The sequence below is a fragment of the Aptenodytes patagonicus genome, chromosome 14, assembly GCF_965638725.1.
Source record: "Aptenodytes patagonicus chromosome 14, bAptPat1.pri.cur, whole genome shotgun sequence".
Classification (NCBI taxonomy): Eukaryota; Metazoa; Chordata; class Aves; order Sphenisciformes; family Spheniscidae; genus Aptenodytes; species Aptenodytes patagonicus.
Window position 1 is genome coordinate 1,149,570 of NC_134962.1, and position 12,986 is coordinate 1,162,555.

The following is a 12,986-nucleotide window of genomic DNA, read 5'->3' on the forward strand; positions in this document are numbered from 1 at the left end:
AAAGAGGAGAGGTTTATAAATACTTTATTGATTACAGAAAGAAGCTTCCAAAGCTGATACAAAAGCACAGAAGCGACGGGTTTTGCCTCTTTGTATGAGGAAAATATAATCACAGGCCCAGAAGCTCCCTGCTGTAAGACAGACAGGGCAATCTTAAAAAAAAAAAATACTACTTCCTCCTTTTCCCCGAATAACCCATCATTAAATACTAAAAATAGACGACAACATAAAATGAGTGCGCAAGGAACGCCGGGCTCGTCGCCAATACTGCACATGCCCCAGCAGAGGTTAAATCACGCCCGCGAGCGGAGCAGCGGGGCTCTGCCACCGAGGGAGAGGGCTCCTCGGGCCGGGGCCGGCGGCGGCCGGCTTAGGGCTGCCCTTGGCTGGAGAAGTTTGTCCTAAGGCAAGCTGCGGGGGGGGGACCCGTCCAGGGACTGCCTTGTAAAGCACCGTCTATGTCTGCCCGTACCCTGCGGCACGCGCTGCCCACCTCGCCGGCACGGCCTCACCGAAACTCGCGCTCTGCAGAGGGGGTGCCACGAAAAATACTTAGGAAGGAAATCCAGGAGGGCGAGGAGAGAGACGTGTTTCTGCGACGGTTGACATTCAAAACCCAGGATCCTGTGTCGAGGACAAGCCGACGTGCTGCATCGCAGCATGGCCGGGTGGGAATCCGCTGGGATTTCCCCGACACGCAGGGACCGGGTGGCGTGGGCGCTGCACAGCTCACCCGGAGCGTAACGGCATTTCGCCGAGGCCATCGCAGCCAAAGCACCTACTTCTGCAAAACAGCATGATAAGATCTCAGAAGGATTAAAAAAAAAAAAAATAATAATAATCTGAGGGTTTTTCCTTTGCAGCTGAAACAGGCCCGGCCCCGGCCCTCCTTGTGTGGCGCTGCCGGCGTGAGCAACCACCGTCCAGCCAGTGCTTCCCAGAGCAGCTGCCTCGCGGGCACTCAGGCACGCATGAAAGGCACGAGGTACGGCCCCGCGTCGCTTTTCCCTCCGTCCGGCAGCCCCGGAGGGCTGGCCTGAGCGTGGCTTCCTCCTGCCCCCGCTTCCAGCCCAGGCACACACCGGGGAGGCTCTGGTTCCTGGGCCAGGCTGGCAGAGGAAGGCGTGTGCAGGCAGATCACGAGTGGGACAGGGAAGAGCAGGGTGCATGTGCTCGCTGCCGCTAACACGGCGGGCCTAGCGCGGGGTATCCGCTGCCTTCACCAAGCTTCCCGCGTTACGGCTGCTGCTGATACTGGCTCTCTGTTGCAGTAAAGAAATCCTCCAAAATGCTCTGCGTGTACTCGAAGGTGGGACGATCCTCTGGTTTGGTCTGCCAGCACCTCATCATGATGTCATACAGCTCCTCGGGGCAGTTCTCTGTGCGGGGCATCCGGTACCCGTGTTCCAGCACCCTGATCACCTCCACGCTCGACATCCCTGGAGAAACAGGGCAGGACAGGTGAACGTTTCGTGGTTGATCACTGATTTCTTTAAAAGGCAAAAACCGCCCAAACCCAAAACTACCCACCCTTTGGGCAATGTCACTAGGAAGAAAAAGGACAGGTTAGAGGGGTCGGGAAGGGGGAACTCCTACTCCCGGTCAGGGAAACATGCGAACAACCGAGATGCTGAGTTAGTTGTAGCCTGCAGTTTTGTACCCCAGTTGAGCAGATCAGATGGGAATTATAACTGTTTTGTATAAATTTCCACAAAATAAAGGCTACGCTTCTCCATCTGCTGAGTCTTTAATGAGCCATTCCTTCCAGTGTCACTGATGAAAATAAGTTAGTGTGACGGCAGAATTGGTCCTTCCCCAACAACCCTTTATGCCACCCCACATCCTTCATGGTCGGTTTGTGGCAACTTTTACTTTTCTTGTACAGAGTAATTTCCCGTGGAAAAAAGGTACCAAAGAAACAATTAGTATAAAATACAGGGCGGTTCCTAATGGTGATGATTTACAGATTGTTCGAGCCTTCCCAAAAACACTTGGCTCAGCTACCAGCCCTGAACTGATGTGCTACTTCCAAACATGCTTAAGCTGCGGGAGGCAGAAAACCATGTGTTAATGCTGTGACACAAACCCGTGAGCCAGGAACCTGCGGTGTGTGATACCCGCTCTCCCGGGGCCATGCGGTACAGCCTGGAGCAAGTCAATTATCCTCTCACATTAAAAAGATGATCTTCTATTTTAGAAACAGAGACACCAGATCTTTTAGACATCCTGACTACTGTTGGTTTCCCATGGAGCTGGAGGAGCTCAGGACCTCCTTGCAGGATCAGCCCCAAGGCAGTATATAGAGCAGCTGCCCTTCTCCCCAAAGCAGTGGGCACCCCAAAGTCATCGCTACCTGGACTCATTTCGTGGGCTCCCCAGAGATGTCCCAGCTCTGCTTTGTGGAAGCTGTGAAAAGGGGGCCCATGTCACACCAGCACGGATTTCAGGTCAGTGAAAAGAGCTGGTGTCCACTGAGGACTCCCAGGGAGAAAAATCTTCCTAATTATCCATCCTAGGTGAGCTCTTGGCCAAAGAGTAGATGTAGCTAAATGAGTGGCGCAGACTGCTCGGAGACTGTCTCGTGCTCTGGGCTCCTCTCCATGGCTCACAGACAGAACTGCCATCTTAAGATCTCGTGCTACCGTCTTTGAGCTCTGCTCCCAGTGTGAGATTCAGATTTCTCACCATTCCCTCTGTTTTCAGCGATCTAACTCCACGGAGAAGCGGATCCCATGGATGGGGCCCGGAAGGTGGAGCATGTCTTTTGGAACCAGATCAGAGGAGGCGTTTCACCTCCTTACCTGGGTATGGGATGCGTCCGTAGGTAATGATCTCGGTCAGGAGGATCCCAAAGGACCAGACATCTGATTTTATAGTGAAAGATCCGTAGTTGATGGCTTCTGGTGCAGTCCATTTAATGGGAAACTTGGCGCCTGGACAAAGAGATCCAATGGGAAACATGAGCTCTAACCCAAATGCTGAGAAACTGGTGGTGAAATATGGGAAACAAGAAACAAACCAACAGAAGAGGAAGATGTGAAGTGATGCAAATGAGAGGAGTTTCCCCATCTGCCTGTTTACACATCACGTCCCTCCCAGGGTCCTTCCCACCAAGGTTACACGTTGATAAGTGGCTCTAAGGGAATCCCACAACCCTTCACCATCTCAGAAAGCGGCCAGACGCTCCCAGCAGCTCCCGCACCTTCCCGGGCCATGTACTCATTGTCTTCAATGACTCTGGCCAGCCCAAAGTCTGCAATCTTGCACACCAGTATTGCCGACACCAGAATATTGGCAGCTCTCAGGTCTCTGTGGATGTAGTTCCTCTTCTCAATAAAAGCCATTCCTTCCGCAATCTGTAAAAAGGGGAAAGAGAAAAATGCAAAGAGGCTGTTTGAAATAACACAACCTCCCCAACGCGACTGTTACCAGGAATGGAAAGAGGTTAACTGCTTCTGGCCAGCGCTTGGAAAGGGGGTGAAAGGAGGCTGAGTCACAGCCGGAGATGTGACTGACTCTCCTGCATGGGAACCACTCTCTGTGCAGGGAATCCCTTGCAGAAGAGGTCAGGGTTTGGGTGAGCAGCCCAACACAACCCATTTAAGCCCCTGTGTGAGAAAAGCAGCGAGAACTGGCATCCGAGGAGCTGACGTGCTCACGAGCAAGTATCTGTGGATGTCCACAAGGCAAGGTGTAACTGCTTCATCCGTAGCCGTGCAGACGTAAATCATTCTCTGTTCAGAGAAGTCGTGAGACCAGTCTCCAAATACATCAACAGCTGCTTGAGAGAAGCAGGGAGCAAACTGTCCTCTCTCTACACTAAGGGAACAACAAATGGACTTTAACTGCTGCAGCGAGGGCCGGCCAGCATTGCAGAGGTTCCTAGTGAGGACAGAAAAACGCGGTGGTGGGTCTCCCAAGGAAGGTGGGGAGATGCCTGGGGTCTTCAAGAATAGTTGGTGAAGAGTCAGTCCTGCCTGGGGGCAGGATGGCTGTGACGACCCCTGAAGATCCCCCCCCGCTCCATCTTCTGAAGTCTCTGCACTCAGTGGCTGTGGCTGTGTGTGCAGCTATCGGCCCCGATCAATGCAGAGGTGACCTGGTGTGTGCACAACCAACCCCCAAATTTGTGCCAAATCATCTCATGCCTGGATGCTACCAGCAGCTGGGAGGGGAAGGGGCTGGAGCAGCCAGAGGGGACACTCTCCCCATCCTCGTCACACCCGCACAAGCCAGGCCGGGGTAAGGTGCAAGTTGCTCACAGAGCTCTCCACACAAAATACAGAAGTAAACAAGCACCACAAGAGCGGAAGGATTATTTCCATGACCACAGACACGGTTTTGCTCACAGTGACTCAGCCCCAGCACAAGCCTGGGTGCCAGGCTCGCTAGCTGCCTGCCTGCCTGCACGCCTGCTGCCTGCACATGAAAGCGCTTCAGCCTTTGCTTCTCAGTGCTGCAGAAAGCGGCCCCTGTGAGCTACGGAGCCGAGCCGGGAGGTTTGCAAGAGCCAGCTTGCTGGGAACAGATGGCATGCACGGCTGCACAGCTGATCAGCAGACCCTGGCACAGCCGGCTCGAGTAGCCAGTGACCTGGTCTAAGCCCCCGGGGCCTGGGCTCCCATCCTGACTTTCCTGTTGCGCAGGTACCTCTACGCATTATTGCATGGAGGTACCAAGCTTAGCTCAAAGGGTTCCTGGATTCGGCCAGCATCTGGGGACACTGCAGAAGCAGCAGGGACAAGACAAGCGGTTGCACAAATGGTTGCACACACGAAGCTAGATGTATAACAGCACACTCAGCTGTACTCGAAATCGGCTCCTGAAAATATCCCCAAAACGATTTTCACCGAGCCCTCCTGCCTCTCCAGCTGCCTTCCCGCAGCCCGTGACGGCCCTTTGGCAGGTAGATGATTTTAACGAACCACATCCCTGTAGGGATGGCTGTGGGGTAACATAACACACTACGCTCCCTTCCAGAAGCCGTGCCCAGCTCACTCCCCCAGGCACTGTGAAAGCAGCAAAATGCCCAGGCTGTAGAGCTCATATTAAGCATATGAAGCTTAACGCTGCCGCAGCTGTAGGTAGGTCCTGCCAGGGGCACGGCCCGAGCGGGTGTAAGATGCTGCCCTGGAGCACGGCAGCTGGTGCCGGGGTGACACGGGGTGGGCGTGCGGCCGCGCGGGGTTTTGTGGGACTTTTGCAAAGTTTGCAGACAAGGCTCTATCGCACAGAGCGTGTTGTTTGCAGGTAACTATCACATCAGCAGCAATGGATAGACGTCGATAGCTTTGCCATGGCTGCTCTCCAGGGAGCCCTGGGCTCAGACGGGCCACGCCAACCGGCACCTGCGTGTCCTGGAGAAGGGACCGTGCGAACGCGAGCAGTGAAAACAAGCTCCGACCCTCACCACCCGTGACTTCCACAAAATGCAACGGCACCGCAGGCTGCGAGGGCTGCAGAAACCACGGCGGCCTTAGAAGACACAGATTTCCTGGCTCCTCGGAAGGAGCAGCCTGGCCAAAACCCCCCGGGCTCCGTGCGGCTCTGGCGAGGCACTGTGCTGCAGTTAACGGGCTAGCGGGGAGGAAGCTGCCACTTCTCCTTTCACACACACCTGCTGCTGTGCCGGCAGCTGGACCCGCGGGGCGAGCAGGCAGCTGACTGCCCGCAGGGTGTGAGGGCAGCACCGCAGGGAAACCTCACCGGCTCCTTTCCTGCATCCCCCCCACCCCCAGTGTTTGCCTGTTCAAACAAGGCACTGCCCAAGTCCCAGGTAAGCTCTTGGGCTCCTCGATCCCCCCGCTCGCCCTTCTCGGGGGCAAGGGGGAGTGGGAGCAGGGAGCTGGGGGAGGGTTGTTCCCTCCTCACCTGGGCAGAGAAGTCGATCAGCTTCGGGAGCGGCTGCTTTCTCCCCTCGTCGCTCTTCAGGAAATCCAGCAAGCTCCCTGTGGTCAGAGAAGGGTGGCGGGGCTGATGGCTCAGCCGGAGCCTGCGCCCACCCTCGGGGTGGCACGGGTCCTGTGGGCAGCACAGGGTCCCAGGGAGCCAAGCACAACGCGGGGACTTGGTCAGGAAAGACACCTGACCCCCCAGCCCGCTCCCATGGATTGGGCGGAGGAGCAACCCCCGCTGCAGACTCCTGCCTGCCTTGCGGAGCGCTCCTCCTCATCTGCCCCCTGTCCCCATCCCTCCCTCTCCCAGGGCTGTCACCGCATCCCCCGGCCCGGCACCCTGCCCCAGCGCACTCGGACACACGGTGGCAGGAGCCGGCCCCGCTCCCAGTGCCCCGGCAGCCAGTGCAGAGCCCACGGCCAACCCCGGGGATGCAGGAGGGGCTGATTCTGCACCATCCCCGGGGCACCCGGGTACCGCTGCCTGGCCTGGCCCGCGGCCACCACACAGGGGCATGGGCAGCACCTTTCTCCATGAACTCGGTGATGATGTAGATGGGCTCCTCCTTGGTGACGACCGCATGCAGCTTCACCAGCTTGTCGTGCTGCAGCGTCTTCATCAGGTTCGCCTCCTCCAAGAAGGCATCCACGGACATGCTGCCCGGCTTCATCGTCTTCACCGCCACCTTGGTGTGCTTGTTATAGGTAGCTGCGGGGTGGCACAACAGACCATTCCCAGCCTGCCCAGTGCCCAGGCACTGGGAGCACTGGATTTTGGTGCCAAAGCACCCACTGCTGCAGACGGAGCTGCTGCGCGAGGACTGGAGACCACGCGCAGTCCAGGGCTGTCCCCACACACCCAGCCCCGAGCAGTCCCTGCATTAAGGCCAGGGCCACCTCCACTTCCCCGTGCTCCGCTCCCACAGGTCGCGCCCTCCCTGCCTCTGCCACCCCACCATCCCTCCACCTCCTCTCCCATCCCTCACCCTTCCTTCTCCACCATCACCTTCATCTTCCTCCCAGCTCCCTCCCCCTCGCTCTCACCCATCCACACTTCTCCGAACTGCCCGGCTCCCAGCTTCCTCTCCAGCCTCAGCGACTCCCGAGGGATCTCCCAGGCATCCTTCTCCCAGGGCTTCTGTGGTTTGGGCACGCAGCAGGGGTAGGTGAGCTTCTGGCACAGCCCGTCGCTCTGCCCTGCCGGGGAGTGCCGAGAGCTGTCAGCCAGCCTGTCTCACCATCCGCTTCACGCTTCGAAGCGGAGCCCACGACAGCCTCCGTGGCCGCAGGGCACGTCCTGGCACCACGCGCCCCACTGCGAACACTGGGGACACATCGAACACTGGCCATCGCAGCCCAGCCCTGCCGGAATCGCTCTGCCCTGCCGGACATTACTGCACCGCGCCGGTGCAGCCAGGACACTGGCCTGCCCGGGGAGGGGGAGTCCTGGGCGCTGCGGGCATTTGGGGACACTGACACCCATGGCTATGACAGTCAGCAAGCCGGGCACCGCGCCAGGGGAAGGTCCGGGAGTCGCTGCACATCACAGCCGGAGCCACAGCGGGAGCCCAGCAGTGATGGGCAGGAGCCCCTTGGCCTCTGTGTGCCCCCGGCTGCCCGGCAGCTGCTCGGCTCAGGGACAAAGCCCCATTTGGGGTGGGGGGTCCAGGCACCCCAGGGCTCACCCTTGTAGTACTGGACCAGCTCCTGCAGCGTATCAAAGCTTCTGCGCGGGGAGATGTAGAAGCCGCCACTATCCAGTGTCCGGATCTTGTAATGCTTCACCGTGCCGCCCTGCAGGTCGTCCCCGTCCCGCACCGACAGTGAGTAGCAGCCTGTTTGGGGAGGGGTGAGCTGCCAGCCCCTGTGTGGAGGGCACGTCCCCGCTGCGCCCGGCCATCTCGCGGCATGCGCGGTGCCATCACCCAGCGGAGCCATCATTGCAGCACCCGTCCCCACCGTGCTGCCGCCACCCCCTTGGCCCCAAGCACAAGGCCAGCTATACCTGTGCCCCAAACATCGAAAGCAGCCTCAAAGGGGCACGTCCCCCCCATCCCTGCCACGGGGCTCGGACATGTGGCAGCACCACGGGCTCTTGTGGGGACACTTGCAGCAGGAGCATGGGACCCCCAGTCCCTGTCCCACAGCAAAGCAGAGCCCCCGGGCTGGGGAGGCACCTCCCGAGCTCCTCTGCCAGGCAAGTGTGAGTGAGGGAGGCCCCTCCAGGGCAGCCGCTCCCCACCACCGTGCTGCGGGCACCCCTCCGGACCTTTTGTCGTCTCGCTGTCCCGTATCATGAAGGACCCGATCACGTTCCCGGGGCCAAGGAGCTGCCGCTCCGCATCCTTCCGGCTGATGCCCTTGAAAAACCACCTGCAGCAGGAACAAATGAACCAACGAACGCTGCCGGGGGTGGGAGAGCTAAGGCGAGCGTGGATCAGGGCTGGGGGCAGGACATGGGGCAGGAGCGGGGACAGCTACGGGGGAGCACGGGACTGCACGGGGCCGGGATGTGCCATGGAGGGACGGACTCACTCCTCTGTCTCCAGCGAGTCGGCTGGGGCAACGTAGTTGCTGGGGATGAAGCCTTCGCACCCCGTTGCCAGTGACCGCGCTTGCCACCACTCCCCTGACCTGCGACAGAAACGGCATCGGGTCGGCCCATGGCACCTGGCACTGGGCACTGCCAGCTCCTCCAGGGGCAAATTCCAGAAAAAAACCCCAGCAGGGCCACGCGAGCCTTCAGGAGACCCCGGGGCAGGGGGACACCGGCAGCACTTACTCCTTCAGCACCTTCAGCCGCTCCCCTTTCTGGAAGCTCAGGTCCCCAGCGTGCATTGCCTCGTAGTCGTAGAGCGCCAGCACCACACTGTCCTCCGAGCCTGCAGCGAGGGAGCTCCCTGGGCACCCCTCCCCGTGCTGGGATGGGGCGCCTGGCCGCCCCTGCCATGTGCAGCCAGGACACCGGCCAGGATCCCTGCAGCACCCAGTGCCTCCATCTTCATCGTGCCACGGCCACATCTGGCCTTCGAGGAAGCCCAGAGCTCCCGTCCCGCCAGGACCGGCAGCGTTCGACCCAGGCTGGAGAGGACCTGGCCACGCTCCCCCTGCACGCTCCCACCCTGTGCACCTGCTTGCAGCTGCCCCTGCACCTACCATACTCGGGCAGGGGCACGGCCACACCGGGGACATCATTGTTCTGGAAAGCAGGACAGAAACCAGGGAGTGATGCTGCGGGTGGCAGAGACCCGTACCCTACGGGGGTCTCAGCCCCACCATGGCCCCAGCCCCCAGCAGCGAGCGGCAGGGGCAGGAGGGCACCCAAGGGGCAGCGCTGGCAGCGCCCGGCTCGCCAACCTGCCCAGCACCAGCATTTCTGCCCCCTCCCAAACATCTTCACTTTTCTCTCTCTTTTTCCATAATTCTTTGATTCCAACCAGGTTCGCTCTGTGCCTGCCCCAGCACAAGCTGGGCCAGACTCTGCGCTCCCGTCCCACAGCCAAGCCCCCTGCCCTGGGACATGGGCACTGTCAGCGCCTGCAGCCGGCTCCGCTCTCAGTGCTGGCAGCTCCAGCGAGGAGAGGGGCTGAGCCCCCCGTGATGGCTTGGTCCCACGCCCCCAGCTCAGCCAGCAGCTCCCACTCACCGTCCTGTTGGCGGCTGTGGGGTCCCTCACGTAATGGCCCTGCTGGAGGCTGGGGCTGGGGTCAGGGTCGGTTTTTATCTTCTCTTGGACACCAGCTTCCTTTGACTTCACGCAACCCATCCTGCAGCCAAGGGAGGGGAAGCGAAGCCGTTGCGACAGAGGCAAAAGCCCCGCTCCAGCCCCGCTCCCAGCAGTTCCCGCCCGGCACAGCACGGTGCCGGCACATGGCACGGGGCCACGATGCCCACCCGGCTGCACTGCCACGGGCAGAGAGGGCTCCGGTCCCCTCACAGAGCCGAGGTCGGTGACAGCGGCAGGGTGACGGGGCACCGGGCAAGGAGCATGGTGGTGTGCCACGGAGCAGCCCGAAAAGGCCTTCCTCGGCTGGCGGTGCAGGTGCTCAGCATCATGGCAGGAAAGAGCCTCTTTGCAAAGCAGGACCCCCATCACGGAGGGGCTCCCCCGCAGCTCGGGGCTCCCCGTCCAGCATCACTGGTGCTTGTGGCCCCCCTATTCCTCGGCGCGGCCGTGGCTGCCGCGCTGCCACGCGTCACCGCTCTCCACCGTGCTCCCCGTCTGCTCTCTGCTGGGGTGGAGCTGCCTCAAACAGCCACCGGCCCAGGGCGAATGCAAATGCTCAGCTTTCTCCAGCTCCCCAGGAAACATCAGCAGGAAAACGTGCAGCGAGAGCAGGGGAAAACCCCTGCAAAGGCACTTCCCTTGTCCAGGGGAGACCTCGGTGCAGAGAAAGGAGAAGGTGCCGGCAGTGACAGTGAAGGAGGAAGCTCAGGGCTGAGTGAGGCCCTGCGACGTGCACAGCACCGCCGGCCTCGCTGGGGGAGCAGCCGGGCACCAGCAGCACCACCAAAGCCCTCGAGGGACATCCCTGTCACCTCCCACCCACCCCACGGTCACTCCTCGTCCTTCCCAGTGTGCTCAAGCCTGGGCTGGCCCCGCTCCCCAGGGCAGAGCAGGAGCAGCAGCGATGGCCCCAGACAGCACATCCCCCTTGCCAGAGATGCCCCGGGTGCAGGCTCGGGATCGTCCGCTGGCAAAGCCCGGTGCCAGATCCATCCTGGCAAACCCACACAGCGCCTGGCTGAAACTCAGCTGCGGCCCGTGCCGGCACCGCCGCAGGTATTTGCTGTGCCCATCCCACACTGGGTCGCAGCATTCGGCCCTACAAAGCACAAACACCTCTGGGGGGTCCGAGAGTCCCACGGCCACCCAGCCCCCCGGCATCCCGGCTCACCGCTACATGCACTGACCGTGTGGCCGTGGCTTTCTTGCCGGCTCCCGCGGCACAGTGCCGAGGCCTGCCAGCACAGGGAACGCCGGTGGGAGCAGCAGCTCCTGGTGCATCCCACCCCGGAGAGCCGTGTCCCACAGCCCCTGTGGCTGTCCCCAGCCATGGGGACCAGGTGGGATGGGGAGAGCCCATCGCCCCGAGAGCGTGGCTGCCCGCAGCCCCATGCCCTCGCTGCCCCATGCCCTCGCTGGCGGGGCGGGCAGTGGCAGGTCCCCAACAGCCCCTGCAAGGCCACCGGCAGGCATCACCTCCCCGGGACTACACCGTGCCCCCCCCGGGGCACCCCGCCACCGCCTGCCCCCCGGGCACCCAGGGGCCGCTGCACCGGGCGGGGCCGGGGCCGGGGCCGGCACGGAGCAGGACCGAGGCAACGACAGCTGGCCCGGGGCAGGGACCGACCGACCGGGCTGCCCGAGACCGGCACCGGGGCTCCCCCCGCCCGGCCCCGCCGCCCTCGGAGCTCAGCCCGCGGCTCGGCTCCGCTCCGCTCTCACCTCCGCCGCCGTCCCGGGGCACGTCCCGGTCCCGGTCCCCGTCCCCGTCCCGGAGCCGGGGCTGCTGCCGCCGCTGCGCTCTGCCCGGCCGCGCGCCCGCCGTCCCGCCCCGGTAAGGCCCCGCCCCTCCCCGGTAAGGCCCCGCCCCCCGGTGCCGTCCCGGGACCGCGGGACCCCCCCCAACTCCGCCGGTGCTGCCCGACGGGGCGGGCACGGCCGATACCTCCCTGTACCGGCCCCGGGGGCCCCAAACCGGGGGGAGCGGGGACCCCCATCACGCACCGAACGGGACCCCCCCGGTCCAAGCGGGAACCCCCGATCCAAGCGGGACCCCCGTGGACCGAAGGTGGCTTTCAAGGGCGCACGTGCTGCCCGCAGGGACACCCCAGCTCGGCCCGGCCCGGCCCCGCGGGGACCCCGCTGCCGTGGGGGTCACTTTTACGTCCTCCCAATGGATGCCAGAGCCCTGCTCTCCACCCGCGGCCCCGCTGCCCCCGGCAGCCCAGGGGGGGATTTGGGTCCCGGCACCCCAGAGCGGCCCCCGGGCTGTTTCCTCACCCGGCGCGGGGCCGTGGGCGGCAGTGGGGGGCACGGGGTCAGCACAGGCTGGCCACGGTGTGAGCCTGGTTCTCTGTCCCCAGGGAAGAGAAAAGAGGAAACCCCCGAGCACTGGCCCGTGACGGGGTGCAGGGCACGGCGGGGGGTGCAGGGCAAAGCAGGGTGCAGAGCATGGGGGGGTGCAGGGCATGGGGCTCGCGCTGTGCAGCCCAGCCCGGAGGGGCCAGGGAGGCCATGGGCTTTGCTGTGTCTCTCCTGGCCCCGGTGTTCCCATGCCAGAAGTTCTCCCAGGTCCCCTCCCCAGCCCCACAGCGCTCCAGCCTTTGCTCTGGTTCACCCAGAGCACCCCTAAATTTGGGACAGGGATGGCAGCAGCAAAGTGACCCGCGGTTCCGCCGTGACACTGACCATCGCGGGCAGGCACAGCCGGGCCCAGCCCCTGCTGTGGCTCCGGAGCGTCAGAGGAAGCAGCCAGGGCGGCGAGCGCCTCGTCTGCATGAGGATTTGCATACGTAAATTTTTTAAGAGAAAAAATAAGTTGCTGTTGGCAGCCCCAGCATCTGCCTGCCCACGCACTGGCCGGGGGCTGCAGCGCCGTCCCACAGCCTCCGCTGAGGGACAGTGGCTGGGGGACATCGACCGGGGACATCGGCTCAGGGGACAGCGGCTGGGGTACACCGGCTCGGGGACATCGACCAGGGGACAGTGGCCAGGGGACAGTGGCCAGGGGCCATCAGCCGGGGGCCAGCCGGCCGGCGGGGAGTGCAGCCCCATCCCTCGCTGGCGGGAGGGCTGCAGGGCGGCGCTGCAGGAAGCCGGGTCCCGGGGCAGGAACTTCCTTTTGGGAAACACCTGCGGCCCCACAGCTGGCCGGGTGTCGCAGGGACGTCGCTCACGGGAACGGGGGATGGCTGCCCGCGGTATGGCCTGCATCTCAGCATCCCCCAGCCCCCAGCCCTGCCCTCGCACCAGGCCGCTCAGCAGCAGGACGGGGGATGCTGCGCCGCCAGCCCCTGCTCAGGGCATCCCCGGGGCTGCGGGGGCTCTCGGGTGCTTTCCTGGCAGGAACAGTCTTCCCCGCCGCT

At 62.6% G+C, this 12,986-nt stretch overlaps 1 protein-coding gene across 2 annotated transcripts; it reads right to left on the reverse strand.

Annotated features, from left to right (window-relative positions):
- Positions 1 to 865: 865 nt before the first annotated feature.
- On the reverse strand, positions 866 to 11,402 carry HCK (HCK proto-oncogene, Src family tyrosine kinase). 2 transcript variants are annotated; one of them, XM_076351980.1, is made up of 13 exons: positions 11,344 to 11,402; positions 9,541 to 9,661; positions 9,051 to 9,093; positions 8,677 to 8,776; positions 8,430 to 8,528; positions 8,164 to 8,267; positions 7,580 to 7,729; positions 6,939 to 7,091; positions 6,421 to 6,603; positions 5,872 to 5,948; positions 3,203 to 3,356; positions 2,802 to 2,933; positions 866 to 1,439 (listed from the first exon to the last, which is right to left on the reverse strand). In XM_076351980.1, exons 2-13 carry the CDS (start codon positions 9,658 to 9,660, stop codon positions 1,237 to 1,239), a joined length of 1,518 nt encoding a protein of 505 aa, XP_076208095.1. In that variant the 5' UTR covers position 9,661; positions 11,344 to 11,402; the 3' UTR covers positions 866 to 1,236. The 2 variants fall into 2 exon arrangements, with proteins under 2 accessions (XP_076208095.1, XP_076208094.1); XM_076351979.1 differs by lacking the exon at positions 11,344 to 11,402 and adding an exon at positions 9,789 to 9,933.
- Between the last annotated feature and the right edge of the window lie 1,584 nt (positions 11,403 to 12,986).